The sequence below is a fragment of the Athene cunicularia genome, assembly GCF_003259725.1.
Source record: "Athene cunicularia isolate RWA chromosome 4 unlocalized genomic scaffold, athCun1 chr4_part1, whole genome shotgun sequence".
In the NCBI taxonomy this organism is placed as follows: domain Eukaryota; kingdom Metazoa; phylum Chordata; class Aves; order Strigiformes; family Strigidae; genus Athene; species Athene cunicularia.
The window spans coordinates 19,095,463-19,119,291 of NW_020799098.1; the positions used below are offsets into that span (position 1 = coordinate 19,095,463).

Genomic DNA, 23,829 nt, shown 5'->3' on the forward strand with positions numbered 1-23,829 from the left:
TTATTGAAAGCAATACTTGGTGGAAAAAAAACCCCTGAAATTAATTTAGAATTACGGTGTTCCACCCTAAAATGTCATGCTACTTCAAAACTCCTCACACAGAAAAAAACCATCCTGTACACCTTTCATTTACAGGTAACCTGCACAGATTAGTCATATAAAAGTCACAAACATCAACGCAATTAAGTGCCAACATAAAAGCACAATATATTTTAAAATTGCAAGTCAGTAAATATGCAAATTAAACTAGCACTCCCACATTAAAAAGCTAGTCAATCCACATTAGGCTTGCTGTTACAGAGTGTCTATCTAAAAATATTCAGCTTTTTCCAGATCTGCTTATGTACAGAAGTATCCAAACCCAGAATCTTCAAATATCAATTAGAGAGCACCATCAAAAGGTTTTGCTCCTGCTTTTAATCAGAAATTTGTTAGGACTCTTCAATACCAGTAACTCAACACTGTTAGCATGGTTAGTCCACAAAGGCCCAGCCATTTTAACTTTTACTTGAATTTACTTAACTTATACTTGAATCAAAAACAATTTTCCAATGGTAGAAGGGGAAAAAAGTTATTTATACAGTGCATTCTGTTGTATGTACAGATCCCATTTGTTAATGTCACATTGCTTAAAAACCATAATTAAGAATGTAAAAACCACAAGAAATTTAAGAAAACACCTTAGGAAATTACACCACAACTTTCAAGCCTAAATCAAAGTACAACATTACTTGAAAAATCAAACAAGTGAAATTAGTGCTAGAGTATGTAAAACAGTAAAATGTAACTAACTAGCTTTAACTGAAGTTTTGCAGTTACTGCAACGGTTACGTTAAAAATGTTTTTAACTATCAGATGTGTAATATCTTTTTGGTAGTTTGATATACCAAAGAGTTTTAGAGCTTAAGTAAGTTACTTTGAATATTAAAATATACATAGTAACTATATATAAAAATAAATCTATACTGCTTATCTATTAACTAGTAATGCTTACAGAAAATAGAACACAGTTTGGAAAGAGGTAGGATAGAAAAAAGGGAGTAGAAATGCTCCTTCTTCATCTTCCTCCACAGTATAAACGAAATACTCTGATTAACTGTAACTAGTAAAAGCATTTTTTTTTTTAATCTTTAACCTTAAACATTCTTACAATAACAACTAATCTTGCCTATCACAAAAAAAAAGAGTGCTAAGTTATCAAACTGTATCAGTACTAGCTGTTACCATCACTACTACTGCAGGGTGCCACACAACTTCCAGTACCTTACTCTCCTTTCATGAGCTCAGGAGATACTTACTCAAATACTGCAAGCGCTTCACTTAGTTTTTATGACCATTAGAGCCTTTGAAACGATTCAGACCTCCTGCTAGCACTCTCTCCTCAGCAGTTCTAAAAACTAGGTTCAACTCCCACAGGAGATTATGTGAAAGCAGACATTTTATAAGATCAGGGAAGTAGAGCAACACATGGTACTACTTAACATACCTTGATCACCAAGACTGACACTAAACCAACACTGAAACAGATTTACACCACACACAGACACACTTTTACTCATTGCTAGATTTGTTATGGAGATAAAAAACAAAGCCGGGAAGGCAGAACATTTAAAAAGAAAAAAACCCAAATGTAATGGCTTTATAGGTCTGAATCTGTTGCTTACATATTTTGTGCCTGCTTTTGCCTACATATGCTATCTTTCTCGCATGGCAATTTTTCTTGTAGTAAAATAGTTGCTACACTGAGAGCCTGTTCCTTTGAGACACTGGTACTTGCTTTGTCAGTTCAACATAATGAAAGCTACGCATTGCATCTGTTATCCTCTTATCAAGAAAACCAGAAACCGCCTATTTTGAAGTGAAGTTTTAAACATGAATGAAAGTTTAATGAAATACGCAGCCGTCACTTGTTCATCACTGAAAAGCAATTTAATTCATTCAAGTCATTTGCTAATACAATCTTGTTGCAGCATTAGTTTCATGATTTCAGATTGAATACTTTCTGCAATCAACTTTAATAGGAAAAAGAGGATCATTTCACTAAATTTATTAAGTGATATATTCTTCCAGAACACTAGAAAGTTGTCACTGGTATTCTTCATGCATTGTGCTGCACAAAAAAGCAAATAATCAACTAACAAACCCTGCCTAGAACAGATAGCATGACTCAGTTTTGACCTTCAAAATCTTAACTTTGTGATCGCTACAATTTCATATAGCATTAACTGGAGGAAGCTCTATTAAGACTCCTTTCACATGTTCAGTTTTAGAAAAATAACCACTTAGTTTCTAATGTGGTTTAATTGAGTTTGTGAGGAACTGATCTATTCATTTTAAGAAAAACATTCACTAGTGCCATTTCAAGTTTTCCAGTTTCTCAACCTATACTGCCCAATGAAAGAACCTCAATTCCTTTTTTACTACTGCATAAAACACAAACCTCCAACATCAACACCACTTGCTTAAACATGTACCTTCTCATAAATCTTGAGAGACAAAACCTGCCTGCTAATGTCCCTTGAAGACAGCACATTGTTTCAAAAAACAACAAAACCCCAAGTCTCAGAATTATTATGAAAAAAAATTATCATACCTCAACATAAATCATGTGGTAGTCAAATTCAGTATTTAATCTGATTTACCATATTTCTTATAAGAAATATGAATGAATGCCACACCCAGTCAAATCAAATTGTTACTAGAACATTCTGGCCTTATAGATAGAAACCAGAATTGTGAATTGCACTGAGAAAAAAGCTCCAAGTTATCTAAAAATCAATGTGATAAAATATTGGATTATTTAGGCTTCATCAAAAAAAAACCCTTCTACTTGGTGCTGTCCAAATATACTTAAGAGAGCTGAGACTCATTTAACTGCCCACACAACCACGAGTAGCCAGTTACTGAACAGCATACTAAAAGAGCACAGTTTACCTTTCTTCCTATTGCTCCATTTTGTTTTTTTGGTGGGGGAGGTTCAAAAATCCTTTGCTGTTGCTGTGGAGGAAGGGTGGAATACAATGGAATGATCTTGATGTCACCAACTTCAGGGCCTAAATCATCAATTTCACGTTTTATCCTCTTGCAGGCTTCATCAATCTCCTGCAAAACAAAAATACTGGTTAAAAGGTAACACCATTAAAAAAGCAGCACATTTTAGAGTGCCTTATGACTATTAAGTCCATACCCTGAAAAACAATTACATTAACTTCTACTTTAAAAAAAAAATTAAAAAAAGAAATCAATCAAGGCGCTTACTGAATTTGCAATCGAATTTCCACAATACTTCAAGATGCTTCAGCTTCTATACTCTAATGAACAGCCTAATTTGCATTCAACATACTTTTTCTTTTAACCATGTTTCCTAATTAATTCTCTACAAATTGTACTAAAATTGAAATCTCTCACCCTGGAATATTAAACTGCACTCATGACCTTTTCAATTTTCACAATCTAAAAGAAATTGATGTGCAAGATATTTAAAATAAGCCAATTAAGCTTTAATGTCACGTATCACTAATGCAATTATATGGAAGATTTGCTTCATTGTACCTAATGAGAACAAACACCTTTACCATATAAACATGGATGCTCAAAACCAAACCTTTCAATCCAGTGTTTCAGGTTTTGCTTTAAAATTAACTGAAGTCCCATTAAATCTTAAGAAAAGTCAGTGAAATATTCTGAAGGTGAGAAAGATTTATCATGCCTTCTTTACCTCTGTATTTTCTACTTGTATTTGCTAGCCTATTTTCTGACCAGCTTACCACACAAAAAAGATCACCACAGTCCAATCATTTATAATTCCATTTAATTTTGAAACAACTACATTTAAGTCAGCTAGTTGACCTACAGTTATGACAAGATTTAATGAAAATTAGAGTGCACAGAAATTTAGGTTAATGAATAACAATTCATTAACTTCAACTTTAAAATTACAACAGAGCCTCCACTCCGCTGTAACTATAACATGTCTATAAGAGGCACACTTACCAACTATTGATATTCCTGCTGAACCACTGTTAGAAGAATGAAGTCATCATGACAAGAAGCAACAGTAGGCAAAAATCAAAAAGTGGCCACAGCATACTCTAAGAAGAGAGGCCAGACCTCCCTTATCACAAATAATTCACCAGCCTGAAGCTGAAGTGATGCTTAAGATCCTCAAGCAAATACACAGAAATAAAGGCTCTGTAAAATTATTGCTTTAAACTGTAACTAGAAAAGCAAAAGCAGACTCATTTTTAGAAACTATAAATTCAGACAGATCCTAGAACAAATCTCTGTCTTTTTCATTTGCTTTTAAAAAGACTTTTAAGTTTTCAGCACAACTGTATTGAGTACGTTTTAAATAAGCACAGACAATACAATGCTCATGTTCTGTATTGATCGGCATATATAATTAATGTAAGTATGGCAAAATGAAGGCTCTTGCTCTCTGATGTCAAAGAGTCCTTTAATAGTAAGCCTAATGCTTTCTGGCATTATCTGGCCAATTTGAATGAACTGCAGATATTTACAAAAAACCTTTTAAACAAAGATGCACTTTGCCAACAAATCCAACACACCCTTGGCAAGATGCAAAATGCACACAAGACACTGAGCTGGAATGCCCCCTACTGCTCATTAACGGAGAATGAACTCCTTTACACAGATGTCAATATCTGGTGTTCTGCTGATAAACCCCTCTGAGCTCAGTAATAGCCTCTCAGTGAAAAGAAAAACCTAACAATTAACAAATCATACACAGTAGCTCAGTAAATTAATACTTTAACAATGGTGCTTATGTAAGGAAATATGTTTAAAGTAAATAGTTGATAAACTAGGCAGCAACATTCCCTCTCAAAGTTGCACCCAAAGTCTTGACAAGCTGATACTTGGGCCTGTTAAAAATTTAATACAAAATTAGATTGTATCTTTAAAAAAAAATATATCACACAGAAAACCCACAAGCTAAATGCTAAAACAAAAATACAGCACAGACCTTAGTTCCTGATCTGAAGGTCACTACACTGTTCTATGGAATCTGAGCAGATTACACCGTGTAATTGGGAAAATTCTGATGCTGGACAGGATGCTTAATCTTCAACAGTAATGATCAGAGACTCCAGGACAGTTTTATACTTAAGAGATAGTAAAATAACAAGCCAGCAGTGATAAATGAAAGCACCACACTCTTCAGGCCACACGTGTTCACAGTCACCTATCAGCTTTCAGAAGAGATAAAAGTGTTGTTTCTCCCTAGAGTTTCACAATGTTGTTTCAAAGTATCCCTGATCAGGACTCATTAAAATACTTGAACACAGATGACAAGTGCATATATAACTATTACTCTCTGCAGATTTGCAGATATAACTACAGACCTCTCATCATAAACTGCTGAAAGAAGGATGCAAGTAACCAGGAGCCACTGCCACTCATCTAAAGACAGTAAGAAAGAATTCTTTAGTACTAAATTGTGTAAAAAAAAAAAGAGAGAGAGAGAAAAGGAAAGAAAGAAGGGCAGTTTACTTTTATTTACCAGACTGGCAGAAAACAGTATGTCTACTGCAAGTGTATCCACAACCACACTGCTACTCCAGCAGGCGACTAAAACTGGTATCCCAAAGTACACAATCTAGAAGGAGTATGTGTAGTAAGAATAGTTTGCAAGTATTAAGTATGCATTTAAGTGTTAAAGATTCATCTGTATCACATGAAAACATATAAGCCCAGAGAGATGAGAGATACAGTTGAAGGCACAATCCTAACTTTAATCCTCCAAAAATTCAGCAAGTCTCATTCAACAGTCCTGACACTCAAGTACGAAAGGCTTTTTTTTAAAAAAACAAACCACATTTAAATATTTGCACACCATCTACTCCAAATCCATTACAAAATCCCTTAAAGGGGGATTATTCCATCAATCCACACATAAGAGAAGGTTTTTCTTCTTGAAGGCAAAAGATGGAAGGTGGAGTTAACTTGCCTTGCATTTAGATTATGCCTGAAAAACTCCTCAGAGCCCTCACACTGACCACCCAAGACAGAGGATACCCAGGGTACTGGAAGCAGGAACAGACACAGGATCAAAGGAGACACCGTTAGATCCATGACTGCCCAGTGCATCAGCACAAAGACCTTCTTCAGAATTAATCAAATAAAGTAGGCCTAACATGCAAAAAGTGTGAGGCTTAGGCAATGCTGAAGTTACTAGGTTTAACTTGATCGTAGTTCCTCACAAAACTGAAGATTTCTTAAGAGTATTATTTGAGAAACATTTCTCAGTAAAATTGTAGACAATCAAATTGTCCACTGGCACACTCATTCAAAGAGCAGACTACTGAAATGTAAACAGCAAACAGATCACAAGGGGAAAGGTTACATGCTAGCTAAAAATGTTCTTTTATCTCAAGCCGCAAGTGCCACAAAGACTCAACATACCTATACTCAACAACATGTAGTTCCCAGAATTGTTCCAGTCTATTATGTACCTCAAAGTTTCTGAAAACTTCTTGCTTGACCCAATCAAAATGAATTAACAGTATCTACAGTTCAGCTGCAACACTATGAAAACTAGAATCAAGTAGCAGCTAAGAACTCCATAGTAGTACACTCTGAATATTAATGGCAAGTCCTCAACATTCTTCCATACCCTTAAATGCATTAGCAATTCTCCTTGGAAAAGCTCCAAAGACAGACAAGAATCAGCAAAGAGAAAGTATTTCTCTTTATGGATATACTAAGGATCAAGGAGGTAACAGGGTGGTGAATGTTCTTCACAGTCATCTCAACAACCGAGAGAGTCAACAATTTGTATGTTGTACCTACAGCTAAATTAAGACAGTTTACAAAAGGAGAAAAAGCAGTAACCAGGAAGATAATTTAAGATTATTATTAAATCAAATTTAAGCTAATTTAAATGGTACTGCTTCCAAGAAATTGGTGTGATTAAGGCTGGTTCAACACACAATCCTGAGCAGGCTGCTTGGTTTTCAAACAACTGGTAGACAACAGGCAATATTTAGAATGCCTGTCAAATTAGGTGGATTTCATTCCAGATCTTAAGTATCAGAACATAATTCTGAGACACCAAAAACCTTCAGGATTTCATTAGGAACCTCCACCATGCCACAAATTTCAGCAAGATCTAAGTCTGTATGGGAACCAACGCTTAGCAATGTCTTGTTTGGAAAACAAAACAAGAACAGTGTGCGCAGCTTCCCTCTGATTTATTAGAAACAGTAGCCCAGTCATCTATATTTCCACATAACAGTAAGGAGGTTACTTATGCCTCTTGAATCTGACAGGATTTTTACTCCATCTTAACCCACTTTTTCAAAGAAAAGGCAGACTGATGACTAGCACCTAAAAAAAAAAAAAAAAAAGAATCCTTGGATGCAGTAATTTTTATTCCTCTCACTGAAGCTGTATTCCTGTACAGCTAGAAATGCGAAGATCCAACAGACCGAAGTGAAACCGAGTTTGAAGCCTGCTGACAACAGAAGTCCTGAATTCTCAAAATGCCAGGATTGGTGCTTATATGCCATTTTAGCATCCTCTGGAAGGGGATAGCAACACCTACTATTCATATCAAGCTCTCAAGAAACTAAAACCACGATGCTTTATTTTCCTCTTCTCATGGCAGATCAATACATCTACAAATGAAATAACTGGTTATATTAAATTATTTAAGCTGACACAGAACAGAACTTTGGCTCCAGCTCTAGTGAAATGCAGCAAGAGAATTTCATCTAAGTGTATATAACTACACATACAAGTAGTCAAAAGCCAAAAACAGCAGTCCTGAGTCTCTCACACTCATGGACAGCATTAAATACTGTAGTAACAGCACATGAAATATGCACACACTTTGAAAAAGCTTACACATTTTACAGTACCAACAAAGAAAACAAGAGAACTATAGGTGCTTTTCAGGCATAAAGGTGGTGTATTTAATGCTTCAGGCTGTGGTCAAAATTAAGTACCCCAGAGCACTTTTTACCATTCAGCAAGATAAACATACTGAATGCCACCTGGAGGTATTTCACAACTAAAATTGCTGGACTGCAGCCGTGGAAACAGACCTGGCTGCATCTACTCTTTGTACAATGAGTATTGACTGAATACTGCTCTCTGGTCAACAGCCTCTTACTCCTTTGCAACAGTTGAACTGACCACAGAAAGCACCAACAGTAGGTTAGTTCCTTTAACACTGAAGATTCTTTTCACAGCCTGCCCCTTTGTCTTCCATCTCTCTCATACTGCCAAGTACTGCTTTTGCATCCCTCATCCCAGAACACCAAAAAAAACCCTGCTTCATCTTAAAGAAGGCACAGAGGGTAGAGTGGAATTCATACACCTCTTATATGTATAACTAAACCGTTTTTCCTTCTATCACAGTAACAGTCTTAAGTTTCCTTTTTATCTCACATTGCTCAAAGGACAGCATGGGAAGAGGACAAAAACAAGGTCTCCTAAGCAGCCCATTTCTTTACCCTGACATACCTGGAAGGACATGATGAAAAACTGTCAGTATTTAAAATCAAGAGGGACACTGAAGTGAAGCTGTAAAAAACACCTTTCAAGAGTACACTTACAGGACTAGTGTTTAAAATCACACCTAATCTTGCCCTTCTTTGATCTGTATTAGTAAATACAAGACTGAAAATGCGAACAGCATTTAATATTACTACACAATTTTTTAGGAATACTCTTTTTATTTTTTTCCTAAAAGATCTCACTTTTGAAAGTCTTATCACAGAAAATCTTCTAGGTATAACTTCTTAAAAACAGTCTGTGCCAGTTTAATTTAGAAACATGTTGGTTCCCCAGGCTCTGTCAGAACACACAGTGAAGAGACTCAAAAATAAATGAACCACAAAACAATACCTCACCAGCTGCCTCCAATATCATATCTCCACTGCTTAAATTTATCATCTCACTCCTCCAATGCTTAATATCCCCTAGCTCTGCATCAAAAGCTAAGGATTTGAACACATCATTAGCAGTTCATCTAAAAGGAACTGTATGAAATTAACCACAGAAGAGACTAATTTTACTTCTTATCATGCACAGCACATTTTTTTTTCTTTATCTGCTGTTGAAAATAAAGTCTTTATTACCCTATTCAAACTGGATGCTCAGTAGAAATTCACTTCCACTTCTTTCCCTGATAGTGTTTCTGCAGTAAAAAGGTGCTCATACTGAAAGGTTACTATTAGCAAGTACAGAAAGAGCAAAGGATTATAGAAGCAGTTGCATGTAGTATTGAGTTAGTCCATCACATCTTTAAGCAGCAAGTTTGCTGAGCAAATACTGTCAAGATTCTTACATAAAGGAATTCCACTGATGAGTAGTCAAAAAATCCAAACATAAAAAGAAACCCAAGATGACTAGCAGCAATGAACTTCACAGAATCACAGAATACCAGGTTGGAAGGAATCTCAAGTCCATTTGGTCCAACCTTTCTTGGCAATAGCACTGTCTAGACAAGATGGCTCAGCACCCTGTTCAGCCAAATCTTTAAAAGTGTCCAATGTTGGGGAATCCACCACTTCCCAGGGAAATTATTCCAATGGCTGATTGTCCTCATTGTGAAAAATTTTCCACAGGTACAATCAGAATCTCCCCAGGAGCAACTTGTACCCATTACCACTCATCTTTTTCATCAGACTCCTTGTAAAAAGGGAGTCGCCATCTTCTCTGTAGTCACCATTCAAATACTGGAACAAAGTGATAAGGTCTCCCCTAAGCCTTCTCAAGGCTGAGCAAGCTCAGTTCTCTCAGCTTTTCCTCATATGGCAGGATTCCCAGTCCTTTGATCATTTATGTGGCCATAAACTACTGAGTTAAATTGCTCCTGCTAAACTAAGAAACCAAATCCCTTAATTTCCTTCCCTTTTGTTTGTGTGCAGGACCCATCCTGCTGCCATGGATGAAGCTTGAAACCACACTGATACTAAACAGCCATTACCAAACAATCAACCGCAAGTTACCCTGAGCCACCAAAGTACTTCAAGTGCTGGCATTCATTCTGGCTCACAGGCCAAACTGGTATACGTAAACATCCATTTAACTTGCTGGTCAGGCTCCACTTGGTCTTAAGATCTAAACTGTATCTTATTATTTAAAAAACCCCAACTGTTTCTAGAAAGAGATGGTGACTAGCGATGTCATTTTACACACACTTAATGGAACAATCTAAGCACTTGGCATGCAAAACACTCCAATGATTTTGTAAACACTGTCATTGGAAACATTATTTCAGAAATCCTTTCTTCAGTTGACACTGTATTTGAAGCACAAAAAATCTCATGAGATGAGAAAAACTTCAAGTCTGCTCCAGCTGGAACATAATTTAAACTCTTGTAAATAGGAGATGACCATCTTATCTACAGCAGATCAGCCGCTACACTATACACAGTTAGATTTAGCTTCACCTTGTATAAATAAATGTAATTGTTAAACCCTGAAGGAAACTAATGCCAAAAAAAAAGTATAAGGCAATCTTACCTTTTGCAAAATGACTACTCAGAGAAAATAAGACTAAACACAAATAAAAACTACTTTCCAAACCACAAGTATTTGGCAAACACCTTAACCATCTCTTTCAAGTTCCTATCACACACAGGGTCACTGCCAGCCACATCTGGCTTTGACACAAACCTTCTAGAAATTGTGTCTTTGTCCTTAAAGCCACATGGAACTTCATTAATTTCCCTTTTTTTCTCCAGGAATGAAAGCAAGCTGCTACAAACTAAAAGTGAGGAAGCAACAGTAAAAAGAACTGTCCCTAAGAAGCTGCACCATTTCAGGAGATGCTCTGAATACAAATTCATAGAAATAAAACTTTGTAAAATTATGTACTGAAACAAAAAAATCATTCATTGAACAAGTCAGCACTTAACCATAACTGAGAATTGCTCTGTCAACAAGTCAAAACTGAACTTGTCTCAGCATGATTCCTATATTCAGGATCTCTTTGACATAGTCTATTTTAAGTATTTGTCATGATCTCAAGTGAATGAAGAGCAAAAAAACTTCCTTTAGCACTTGAACACAATTCATATTATTACTCTTTCAGTTTAAGCTCCCCAACTCCTCAATACCTTTTATGCAAGGTTAAACAAAGCCACTTGTGCTCAGCCAGCCCAGGACACTTACCATCTTAACCTCACCCAATCACTACCACTGAGACTAATAATTTGTCAACTTTTACTTCAATTTCCTCATAAGAAAGCCTCTACTGCTTTCTTTCACAGTTCCAGATCTTAACCAGCCTCACTGCAATAAAAAAAAAAGCACTTTAAAAATAAATCCTCATTTATAAAACATTCTACCAAAACCTCAAAAATGTTTTGAAACTCTTTCCTACACCAACATCAGTTTTACCAACAGCACTTTAAACCTTTCTGCAACACTTACGCCATAATTTCACAGTAGCATTTTCCAGTATATTTTTCTAAAATCAAGAACTGATCTCCAAGTGCTAATCTCCAGGTGCAGCCTAGAGTCTTCCTCCTAAATGTGTAACAATGCGTTTGGTCTTATGGAAAAAAAGGGTGCTGGGGTGGCAGAGAACACACTTTGCATTCATAAGTGCATAGGTTCCTAAGATATGCAAGATAGATCTATAGTTTGTGTCATTACTTCTGCCCCCCCACCCCACAAATTTAATCTGTAAGGATTTACACCTAAACTCAGATTACTGATTTTAACAGTGTGAAGTCTAATACTGTTTTAGCAGAACTCCAATAGACAGTAAACCTGCTACCTGTGAGATATGCACATGAGCCAATCTCAAGACATTTGAATTCAAGTTTAACGAATATTATCTACACAACTCGAGTACCAAATTTGTAATCTCGATGACTGAGAACAAGTTTGACAAAACCTATTGTCCAAGAAAGACACACTGACTGAAATGTAATTATACTTCTTCCTTCTGAACAGAATTCCCTGTCAGAATTTCCAATTTGCCTGTGACTGACATCAGGCAACCTGACTTACAGTTAACCAGCTTATAGCTTTTTTGAATACTGGCATGAAACATGAGCATTATTTCCATCCTTTGGAATATCCCCGATATACCAGGATGTTTTTTGTTTGTTTCTAAAGTCAACAGATGAGCTCTCCTCCTTACAGTGCCTGTGGGACTAGTCCTGTTTCAAAATGTTTATTCCTAATAAATGTTTTTTTAAAACATCCTCTTTTGTTACTAATGGACTGAAAAGCTACTTGCAGGAATCAGGAAGGAAGTTTTTACCCAACACTTATTTCTGCACCATTAACAACAATTTTATCTTCACTGAGTAACAGGCTTGTACAATTAAGATTACTTTGGTTTCCAAATGTATTTAAACTTCTTTTTGGTTTTGGGTCTGCCAACACAGTATCTTCCCTAGTATCTCCAGGTTCCATTGTCAACTCTATGTTTTAACTAATTTGTACTAATTAACCACTATCCATCTTATTGTCAATATAAAATTACTGCAGGTTCAGTGGGGAGTGAAGGCAGTAACCAGTAAGGACTCTCATTCTGCTGCAGACCACCACAATTACACATCTCAAACTAAAACCAGTTTGCACTTGTATGGTTCCACCCAAAACATCTTCCCCTCTACGTAACTTCATTCAGCTTTGTAAATGCATCTTTCTGACAAGAAAAATCAAGTCATCCTGCACCCTGTTCATGTTGTTACAAAGCATTTCTGCCCAGCAAAAAACAATGGCAAGACTCAAGCTACTACTAAACCTACTGAATCCAAATCGCATAGTGGCAGTGGTACCGAGAGCACACTTTTCAGTTCTTTAGATTACAGTATCCTATGACTTAAGATTCAACAGTAATATATACTTAGACTGTATTATGAGGCTCAAAGACAGGCCTCAGAGGGCCCAAAACATCATGAATCAAATTGGATATAACACTTCAAAGCTTCTCTACAGACTTCAATTTCATGCTAACTACCTTAAATTCAGACTAGCTCCAGGCAGAGACACTCCAGTGCCCCTGAACAGCATCATCCACAGATACGTGGACTGGAGAACTGTAGACAAATAGAGGATGGTGGCTTACCAATGCAAGTTTTAAGTGATTCAGTAAGGCAATACAGGGATATTGTTAGATACATTTATGCATAATTATACCTGTACATATTAACATGTATTATATGCATTATTATATTAAAATTTGTAATACATTATGTCCTGTGAATTAACCCAGTGGAAATCAAAGAACCTGTTCATACAAAAGAACAGAGGGCCTCTGTAGCACTATCTGGTACTAGACCAGTTGGGTCTAGAGCCATTTGCCAAACATGAGTGGTGATCAGAGTTGGTAACATCTGAAGGTAGTCATCCTGTGCCCACCTCCCACCCTCACCTCCCGTAATTGTTATAACATGTTACTTAGAACAATACATATCAACTGATATAGCAAGGACATCATTCATATTTGATAATTAGAAGGGCAAGTATTTGTTCTTCAAAGATTAGAGACCAGCCTGATCAAAACAAAATCTACTGAAACAGCTGGACAGCAGTTTTCCTTTCTGTTGCCACTGGTTCATTCAACCCACTTGCAACAGTTTCACTAATTCTCACATTTACCTGCCCGACTAGTCTGAACCAGAACTTCTAATTAAAACCAGACAGGTTTCAAAGTCACAATCGTTCAAGTATTTTTTCCCACCTGTACTTTAACTCACAGCAATACCCCAAAGGAGAAACATAATGGCCATAGTATCTGCTTTTTTACAGTGACAGTCACTGTTCTGGTTTTATACAGGAGGAGACAACCTGCCAGAAGACATTTTAATCAAATGTTTTTTAAAACTCATCTAGAAGGCAACACATCTTTATGACTGGCAAATCTACTAAAGAAGTCTGTGTACCTTCACCATCACAAGTTATTTGTACCACTTTTTCCTCCTTGGCATAGTTAAGACTGTGTATGCTTAAAGACACTGAATTGCTCCAGAGTCTTTAAAGGGTATTTCTTTAAGAGGAGTGACTGCAAGAAGAATAAGTCAGAAAAACATTTTTCCTAGCTGTGTTTCTCCCCTACTAAAAGTATTAATTTTAGGTAGACCCAGTCAAGTGAACTTCCACAGTGCCTATGGCTTTCTTTACCTCTTCTCCATCTCAGCCTACGAATAGGGACACACTCAAAACGGTTTCAAAGCAACAGATTAGGCCCCCAAAAAACCCAAACCAGTTTATTTCAAGCAAAGGATTTCAGATTTCCAGAAAATCCTTGTATTCTGATGTAGTTTAGCTTAAATGCTTCTGTACAATCCTCTTTTGCAAGGCACTGAGTCCATTTCTGAGACATAACTCCCTGTATTTCTGGTACAGAAAGACTACAGCCCAATACTCAAAGCTATTAATAAAAAACGAAACCTGAACATTTTTATTAGAACTATGCAAAACCAAAGTGGTTTTCTTCCGATAAGCTGTACAATACACATCCATAAGTCCACAGAACTATATTTTCACTAAAAAAAAAGATGCTACCATGGAACAAGAACATTTTGAGTTCACATCAGTACAAATCTAGGGTTCATAGTCTAGGTTTCTATTTTAAAAGTACATGAGTAGGATGAGAATTTTCATCTTAGCGAGGGTTTGCATAGCATATGCATATTACAGATACATACGATGACTGAAGACCTGAAATGTATGGCAGGTAAAAAGCCAAGTCATTCAAGTGATAAACTAGAAAAGGAAATTCAACATTTGAGTCTACACAAGCTAATTAAAGCACTTTGACAGAACGATGAATTAAAAAAAAAAAAGTACCTCCTGTCCAGTAAGAAAGAGTAAGAGATCTCCTTCCTCTTCTTCACACATGTGAATCTGGATCACAGTTCGAATGGCAGCCTCCAGGTAGTCCCTTTCTGGTTCTGGAGTATAAAATATCTCCACAGGGTGGGTACGACCCGGGATAGTGAGAAGCGGACAGTTATCAAAATAGATCTGAAACTTGCCAGCATCTAAAGTAGCACTCATGACTATAACCTGTAGGTTTGGAAGAAAAAAAAAAAAGTTACTCCAAAGGTTAACAACTGTTATGCATGCAATAAGAAACACAACTGTTTTGACTGTGATCTAAGCATGCTTTTATCACCTCAACACAGCAGCCTTGTTACGAAGGTGCAAAAAATTCCTAGTCAAATATGGAAAGGTTGAGCAACTATTATGTTGTTTCTAGTATTTTCCTAAATACAAACTGCATTAAGAATTTCCCACAGTTATCTTTCCAACACAGATTATCATTAGATCAAAAGCCAGCTGATCTACTTTAGTTGATTGTAACAATCAGCTAATGGTGAGCACACCAATACCTTATTTGGCATGACTGCAACTACAAAGGAAATACTGTTGGGCTCCATCACTACTGACCTTCAGATCAGATCTTTGCCTTACAACTTCCTTCAAAACTCCCATCAAAATGTCTGTAGCCAGCGTTCTTTCATGGGCCTCATCAAGAATTATAACACCATAGCGCTCCAGCAAAGGATCATTCATTGCCTCACGAAGTAACATACCATCAGTCATATACCTGAACACAAACAAATTTCAACACGAATTTCACTTAATAAGTCTGATACAGAATCCTCTTCCATATCATTCACTAGGCTGCTTGAACTAAGCTTTTAATCAACTTCTTAAAAATAGAAACATCAGTAAACCATTTCCAACAATGTAAGCAGCCCATTTTAAGTTTTCAAATAGAAATTACTGCAGAGTATAAATGAAATCTGGGAGTTGGGGTGAAGCGTAAAAAAAACTGGAGAGGGGAAACAAGGTTTAGTAACATATATAACTACTTTGTAGGCTATCACTGGCAGACCTTGAGTCTTCTATAATCAAGAGACATAAAAAGAAAGGGAAAAACACCCTCCGAAACCCTAGAAATACTATTTCTGCAATTGTTTCTCCCCTTTTCTGTCTGTAGATCACTTTTTGCCTTCTTGTCTCTGCTGAATTTCTTTTACACCTTTAGTCCTAGCCCTCAACTGCTTGTGTAAGTGAATGGAAAAACATCTTTTGATAGAAAAGCACCATTCCTTGAAGCAAACTATGTGGAATCCTTTTTAACTGAGCATTGTAAATGTAATCTGCAAATGACGTATTAAGTGGGCCTGGCTCCACTGACACAGCCTGGCAATCTATAACAGCTGGCAACTAAACCACTATGTATTATGTGTCCCAGAGTCAGGTATAGGCCAGTTTTGAAACTTTGTAGTAGTTCTCCTTACTGAAGTAAGCTACTGAACTTCACCAGGATTACCCTGAGTAGAAAGATACCAGACAAAGGTCAGCTGAATGCAATACCATGAAGAGAAACTGAATGCTGAAGGGCTTTATTCTGAATAGCACATTAATCATAAAAATACTTCAGATCACATCCTCTTTTTTATGGAAAGTAATTTTAAAAGATCGGCAGGATGCAGTGATTTCTTTAGGAGGAATGACTCATCTTCAATCCTACTCAAGCCCCACACTTCTCTCAGCTCATGCTATGGCTCCTGTCTGTCTTCTCCACTCAGACACAGAAAGTGCCTGTCCACAGATTCACTCCCCTCCTCATTATTCCTTCCATAACTTTGCTCACACCCTTCACAATGCCCTACAACTCCCCCCACCCCCGAGTAGGCTGTGTTATACCTTGACCTGACAGTTGCCATACTTACTTCAAAATGGTTTTTGCACTACTGCAGTCTTCAAATCGAATAGAATAACCAACCTCCTGGCCCAGCATGACATCCATCTCATCAGCAACCCGCTGTGCCACACTCATTGCAGCTACTCTCCTAGGCTGGGTACATGCTACTCCCCTCTTTGGTCCAGGTAATGAGCGCATGTAGTCAACACACCACTGAGGGATCTGTCAAGAATAAAATTCAGTTTCAAACACACTTCAAGTGGTCAGATGTAATCTGTAACCATTATATTGTATCAAATAAAGTTAATTAGAATTCTACTGAGATGCCAACGGCACACACAAAAATATTCAAAGCATAAGAGCAGATAGTTAGTTGGCCACTAAATAAACCACTCACAGTAAGCATGTACATAACTATCTTTGAAGTTATCAAGGAAATGCATAAGTTCACAGTACCTTTAAGCACTGTTAGATCAATACATTTTACAGATATTTAGCAGCAGCCAACATGCTCCAAAGCAGTCAAAATTAAAGTTAACACTCAGAATGTTGAGATCTGTAGCATGGTTTGTGGTTTTAAGTTTTACAGTAAGCAAATTATATTTTGTGGCTTTAAAAATTAATTTTTATTAATACATTAAGCAAAAAATTATTTTTGTGGTATAAAAATTTTATTAACCATGAATCACTATGAATCACAAATAATCAGTTATGTTAATTTGGTTAATTATTGTTATTCTCAAATTTTGAGCCACATACAAAATCCCTGTTTTCTTTTCTACGTTAGCCCTTCTTTTATTTATCAGTCAGCAGTTTTTTGCTCCTTTTAGGAATGTGGAAACAGTAAGAATCATCCAAAGTAAGAAGCTTTATTCAGAAGAATTTCTAAGGTTCTTGATGAAGACAGAATATTCTTATCATGTTCTCAGTGTGACGTTTTATGAGGAGACATCTCCAGGCACAATTTGTTCCAAGTCTACAGATCAAAAAATACACTCCTCCTTAGTAACTGCTTTTCAAGTATTCTTAAAAGCTCATATTTACGGAGGAAAAAAACCACCATATTTATACTTCTCCTGTTATTCCTCATTGGTGCAAAGGCAGTGTAATTTAAATCAGGAAAAATTTCCTTCTAGAATACCATATTCCACAGAAAACTAGACATCAGTGAACATTAAAACATACTCATAAGCAGACAAGTATAGACTGTAATGAAAACTTTTTTTAAATGGAGAACATACTTCCATTATAAATACAAAAAAAGAAAGCAAAGACTATAAAAAAAATGACAGAATACTAGACTGATGAGAACTCAAATTTCTGAAAACCCTATTCAAAACTAAAAATATTAGCAATACTTGAATATTGACAGCATGAACCTGAAACCCTATTCTGTAATGCATACACACTCCCCTAATATGCAGTAGAGAGAAAGGCATTTATTTCTCAAGTCACAAATAAAAACTCAACTCAAGCATATTAGGTGAATTTACATGACTTGAAACAGAGCAAGTCCTGAAATAAGCTTTAAAACAGCAGGTCTGTTAGGCCACAGTAGCATGAAATAAAAATAATTTAGAAGTGGTTTTCCTGTAAACAGCAAAACTACAGCATTGGTGTCAAATGAATGTAAACAGCTACACAGACTTCTGATTTAGATGACCACCAGAATACTTCTCATGTCCAGCTTTAAAAGAGGTACAAACACAAGGAAAAAGAACTGTGCCATACTACATTTTCTACTTCAGTCATGACTGGAAATATACTGAAACTTACCATCTGGTTCTTATAAGACCTAACATAAAATTAAGCCAACTCCACTGACACAAAACACCTAGAAATCACCAGAACCCTTGACTTCCCTTTAAAAAAGCCATTCTATCAATACCAAAAGCATAAGGAATAGCTTTAGTAAGCACCCTTTAACCTCAAGGACTTTCTCAATTAAGCGAGATTTTCAAATATAAGCTCCATAAACAGGAAGAAGGGACTATACACAGTGGCCTCCAAGATCAAATACCCTGATAGCTGTTAAAAACTATTACAAAGTCAAGGGGAATTTATTTTTAAAGGGATGCAGAGTGTGAGAGGGAAGGGTACTGTCCTGGCTTTTCTGAGTCACTTCAATTTATTGAAAACTTTCTGTTAGAAGTTATCAGGTAAAATTCTTAAGAGTTTTAATTAGTTGAAAAGCTGTCAGACTTCTAGCGGTATCAATTCTCTTGTGGACTTCAAGGACAGCAGGAGATTAAGCTATATTCAGAATCACCTTGCTTCTGAACTTCACCTGCTGAGAAAACTTGCTGACAAAGTGGCATTCCTTATGTTACGTCAAAAAACATCCTACTCTATAGTAAGACTCTCAAGTGAAAGCAGATGCTACTCTACTCTTCCATCTACAGAAGAAATTTAAATTATTATACCAGGACCACATATGATTCCCCATTGCAATTACAGGAAGTACTTAATCGCTCTCTAGAAGAAATTCAGCACACCCATTCCACCCTGGAGCATATTCCAAGAGCATTTAAAGAAAACAGTTAACTTAGAACGTGAAGTCTAAATTACAAATCAAGTCACTGCAAACACTGAACCGTTGAAAATTAATGCTCTTGGCTTCCAATGCATTTCTTCAGTGCTTTGGGTTTAAGTCTATGTGGAACAAGACTTTGAGAAAAATTTTTATCTCCTGTTGTTTCCATTGTCAAAGCCAGTGTTTCTAAACCTGAGTGCTCTACAAGACTAATGGGAAAACGTACACACAATAATCAAGGAATGGACTTAACAGGTAGCAGCTCACTCAAAAAAATTATCTACTACTATATAGCCTTGTACTATTGCCATGAAAGGGAAGATAATTTTGGAAGAACAATTCATTACATATTTCAAATAATGCCAACTTTATATCAATAAAAGCAAGCATAAGTAGTTCACAAACACCTTCAGTTCAAGCACTTCAGTTGGGCTCTTAACCACAAATAATTATTTCTCTTGCTCTAATCAATGAATGTAAGGAAAAAAAACAACCACTCCCAACTGGTTTTAAGACAGCATTGATCACAAAAAGGATGCAACAGTATCACCTGCAAAACAAGGTTTTCATTAACTGGCAGCAGGATCATTTTCAGTGATATGTTACTACGGAGACACTCTCAATTGTTTCAAAACCTGTCGGCAATCTCATAGGGAGAATTCAGAGGAAGCAGTGAAGCTTCCAAGACAGCTTATGTGGTTTTGGTAGCTTAAATCTCATTTTTAGGAAAGATGCCTTAGGTTTCTTAAATCCTTTCAGAAAGTAAGGGGTAAAAGTAGTAAGACAACGCATGAAAAGCTTTATGCCTATAAAATGACACAATAGCAAGATGTATTTGAAGTTTAAGTCATAGATATTAAGAACATACACCCTTCAGACCTTCAAATTCTCAGATCACACAACGAGAAACTTTGTTTTCATATAGATAAGTGCCAATTATATTTTTTTTTTACATGAATACTCTGAATACTGTCATTTCCAAGTAACTATATAACCAAACTTTTCTGAAGAATTCTACAAAATCCTGATCTCACCTTATATATGTTAAAAAAAAGCGCAACACAGGTAGTGCCATAAGGTACCTTCCAAGCAGACACTGGTTCCTAAAACTTTGTAGCAAGAAGGGCATATAATTTCAAATATTTCAGGCACAACTATAAAGGTATCTAATGTACTACTATGTCCTTCACATTTTCTCGACATTCAAATTTTATGACTAAAAATTTATTTCTGTAAGACTTACTCTAAGTTAGCTATAACCCATTTTAAAGGCTAAAATATCCTTCAGTTTTTATTTTCTGCCTAGATAAAAGGAATTTATCAGGTTACAGAACAAAGGACTTTTTTATATCACTTTTCCACACAGATTTTAAACAGCAAACCAGAGGTTAGATTACAGTGTTGAGCAAGTTTGTCCTGCTATAAACATGCAGCGGTGTTCCTTAGATCTTCTCTGCTTAGTGGTCCCCAGAATTCTTCTTAAGGGTTGAGGAGGCTCTGCAGACCTGTTATCACTATTTTCATCTGAAGAAGATTTTTAAAGCCATGAATCTACCAAAAAAAAAGTAACTTTAACTTCAGTACTCTTATGACCTCCAAGAAGTTACAGTACCAAGGAAACACAAGTCTCTTCCTCTCAAGTTTGAATATCACCAAGACACATGACCCAATCAAATCACGTCAGAATTGTATGTGACATTTCAATTCCCTTTAAGCTGGTATCTGTAACAGTAAGTTTCATAAAACACTAACAAGTCCCTACTTCTGTAACATTTTTCCTACTTTCCAGCTGCTATCCACACAAACAGCTAAATAAACTACAGCTGTAAATTTGGAATCATCATCTCAGTTTCTGGATTAGTGTGCTTCTGTCTAGCCATTAAAATATATTTATGTTTCTTTACCAAAAAGATAACTACCACTCAAAGTCTAGTAGAAGCAGAGGCTAGAGAACAGGGCTGGATTGTGAAAGGGGAAGATGCCGAAAGATTCTTCTCACTTTTGTATTCATTAAGCAAATAAAACATATAAATTAGTACTGCTCACCATTTGTGATGTGTTCTTACACAATGAATTTCAAGAAACCAAAGCAAGTTTCACCTCAGACACACCTAGCAACTTTTAAAGCTGCAGTATTGTACAGATAAGAACTCACCTGTGTTGTTTTACCAGACCCAGTCTCTCCAACCAGCACAAATGACTGATGCCTAATCAAAATATCTGTAAATCTTTCTTTATATTCCCAGACAGGAAGTTGTAGCCTTTTTTTCAGGATGTCATAATATCGTGGTGTATGCGGTAGATTTGTGAAAGGGTTAATACTGTGTGGAATCATTGCTGGTTTTATAGTTGGTAAGCCAGCAGCTGCATAATATGTAGAGTTAGATGTAGGTCGCAAATCTTTCTCCTTGTCCCTTTCTCTGTCACGATCTCTATCTCTGTCACGATCCCTGTCGCGATCTTTAGAACGGTCATCACGGTCCCTGTCCCGGTCACGATCTTTCCTAAAACGAGTTAGGAGAGGCAGAAAATGAGACACATAAATATTTAAATGCAGAGTAGGACTTTAAATACAATGCAAAGGTACCTTTAAAGGTGTCTAGTACAAAGTGGATATAAACCTAATCTTTAAGAAAGCCTTGCAAACAGCTACCCAGAAGGATAAGCAAAGAGTAACAGGATATGATGCACACTGAATATTAGATAAACAGTTACACTCGTTGTACTATATAAGCACTACCACAATTCCTCTCTTTACAGGCAAGACTGAAGGAAGCTATCACTTGAAAAAAGCATCATCTTAGCCCTCTTAATTCAATGACTACAGAGGTACATTCTAGACTTCCCATTCCTACTTGTTGCTGATGCAGAAAAGTAAGAGAACACTAAATAGACTTCTTGCCTATTCAGCAAGGCAATTATGCTAACTCACAAAAACTAACTCAAGATTGTAAGCAAGCCCTGGAAGAAAAGTTTGATATTAACATCCCACAATTACTTTGTAGACTTTTTTTTTCCCTTCCATACAATTCTGACTCAATGAACTTTGACAGACAAGTTGCTGAGCCTCAAACTTAGACCTGAAACCAGCCACTACAGTTCACAGAATCACAGAATCATTGAGGTTGGAAAAGACCTTTAACATCACTGAGTCCAACTGTTAACACTACCAAGTTGTACCATCTTCTCCAGTATCACCTCCTATCACACACTTAAAAGAACCAGCATTTATGTATTCCCATTTGTTCCAAATATGAAGGGGGGAAAAAAAGTTCACTGCACTTGCAAAAGAAAACCAGTACTCTTTTCACTGTAGTTATCCATTCAAATTTCAACCTTTGGCTTCAGTCTTAGTGGCAGTTCCTGATTTTGCAAAGCCACACAGTTGTTCTTGCACATAATCTCACCTATGAACACTGAAACGCTTGCAAATATAGTTTTCCCTGAAGCTTTGGACACCGAATTGTCTGAAAAATTAAGGCCCTTTCAGATCATTTGCTTGAATCTGAGACACCATAGCTTCAATATTACTTCTAACACAGTCAAATATTGTACAATCTAGAAATCTGTTCTTACTGTGAAATAACCTCTACACTTAATAGTGGAAGAGTCTAATAGCATGTATCAGACAGGAATAAAACTTTGGACTTGTTAATGACCTATTCACAATCAGATTTTTAAATATCTGCACGTATTGGGATAAACAAGTAACATTAATAAGGAAATAAAGGTATAAAAGCAATTTAAGAATAGTAAAACCAGAGGATAAAAGCAACCTGGTAACAGCACATACTTCACTGAAGGGAAGGATAATACACACTGCTAATGAGGTTTTTTTGGTTTGGTTTTTTTTGTAGGGGTTTTTTTTGTGTGTGGACATGCTTCTGAAGGATTTCTATTCTTCACTGATACCTAGTCAGAATGTAAAAAAACCCCACACCAACAAAAACTATTCCATAACCATTTACTTCAACAGTATGGTGTCAGAAGCTTCTACATCACAGATCATCAAGTGTATCTTCAGATATGCTTCAGCCTCACATATACCAGGGCTACTGTGAAAATCAACAGACCCTCACTGCTGCTAACCCTTTCCATGTGTTGGTGTACACATTTTAACATTATTTTGCAGAACATGCCCTGCCTAGACCCCCTCCACCAATGTTAATTCTAACTCAGATCAGGTCTCTGATCTAGTCTCCAAACACTCACTTGCAGCACAGGGGAGAGGGCAGAACTGTCACCTTCTGTGTCAGTAGCAATTTGTGTGGGCTTAGAGAATACATAAAAATACAACCTCAAGAACAAGACAGTGGATTAAATGGACTACGAATACAATCCAGAATGGAAAATCCTGTTGGTCTCCAATTTCTCAGTTTCTTCATTGAACTCTTATAGCTGTTTAATTGTACAAGTAAGAAAACAAAACCTATCAAGTTCTACTACATTTCACAAGTAAAAAAACCCTACAAACTACTTACAGGTTAATCAAGAGAATTGTTTATTTTAAAAAAAAAAAAAAGCACAAGAGAAAAGCAGGGGCAACCAGATCTTAGCACAGGAAAACCAAACCACAACATATAACATGCCCTTAAACTTACTCTCTAACATCTATCATTTTATAGCAGCACTTCCCCCCCCC

General features: G+C 36.5%; 1 protein-coding gene across 1 annotated transcript in view; it reads right to left on the reverse strand.

Moving 5' to 3' along the window:
- DHX15 (DEAH-box helicase 15) overlaps positions 1–21,688 on the reverse strand; it is a 41,706-nt gene extending 20,018 nt beyond the window's left edge. The window contains exons 1-5 of the mRNA XM_026847315.1: positions 21,343–21,688; positions 16,683–16,876; positions 15,388–15,547; positions 14,785–15,003; positions 2,935–3,102 (exon numbers count right to left, since the gene is read on the reverse strand). Of these exons, the coding sequence (XP_026703116.1) occupies positions 2,935–3,102; positions 14,785–15,003; positions 15,388–15,547; positions 16,683–16,876; positions 21,343–21,522 (921 nt within the window). The 5' untranslated portion in view covers positions 21,523–21,688. The remainder of the gene's footprint in view (positions 1–2,934; positions 3,103–14,784; positions 15,004–15,387; positions 15,548–16,682; positions 16,877–21,342) is intronic.
- Positions 21,689–23,829: the final 2,141 nt, after the last annotated feature.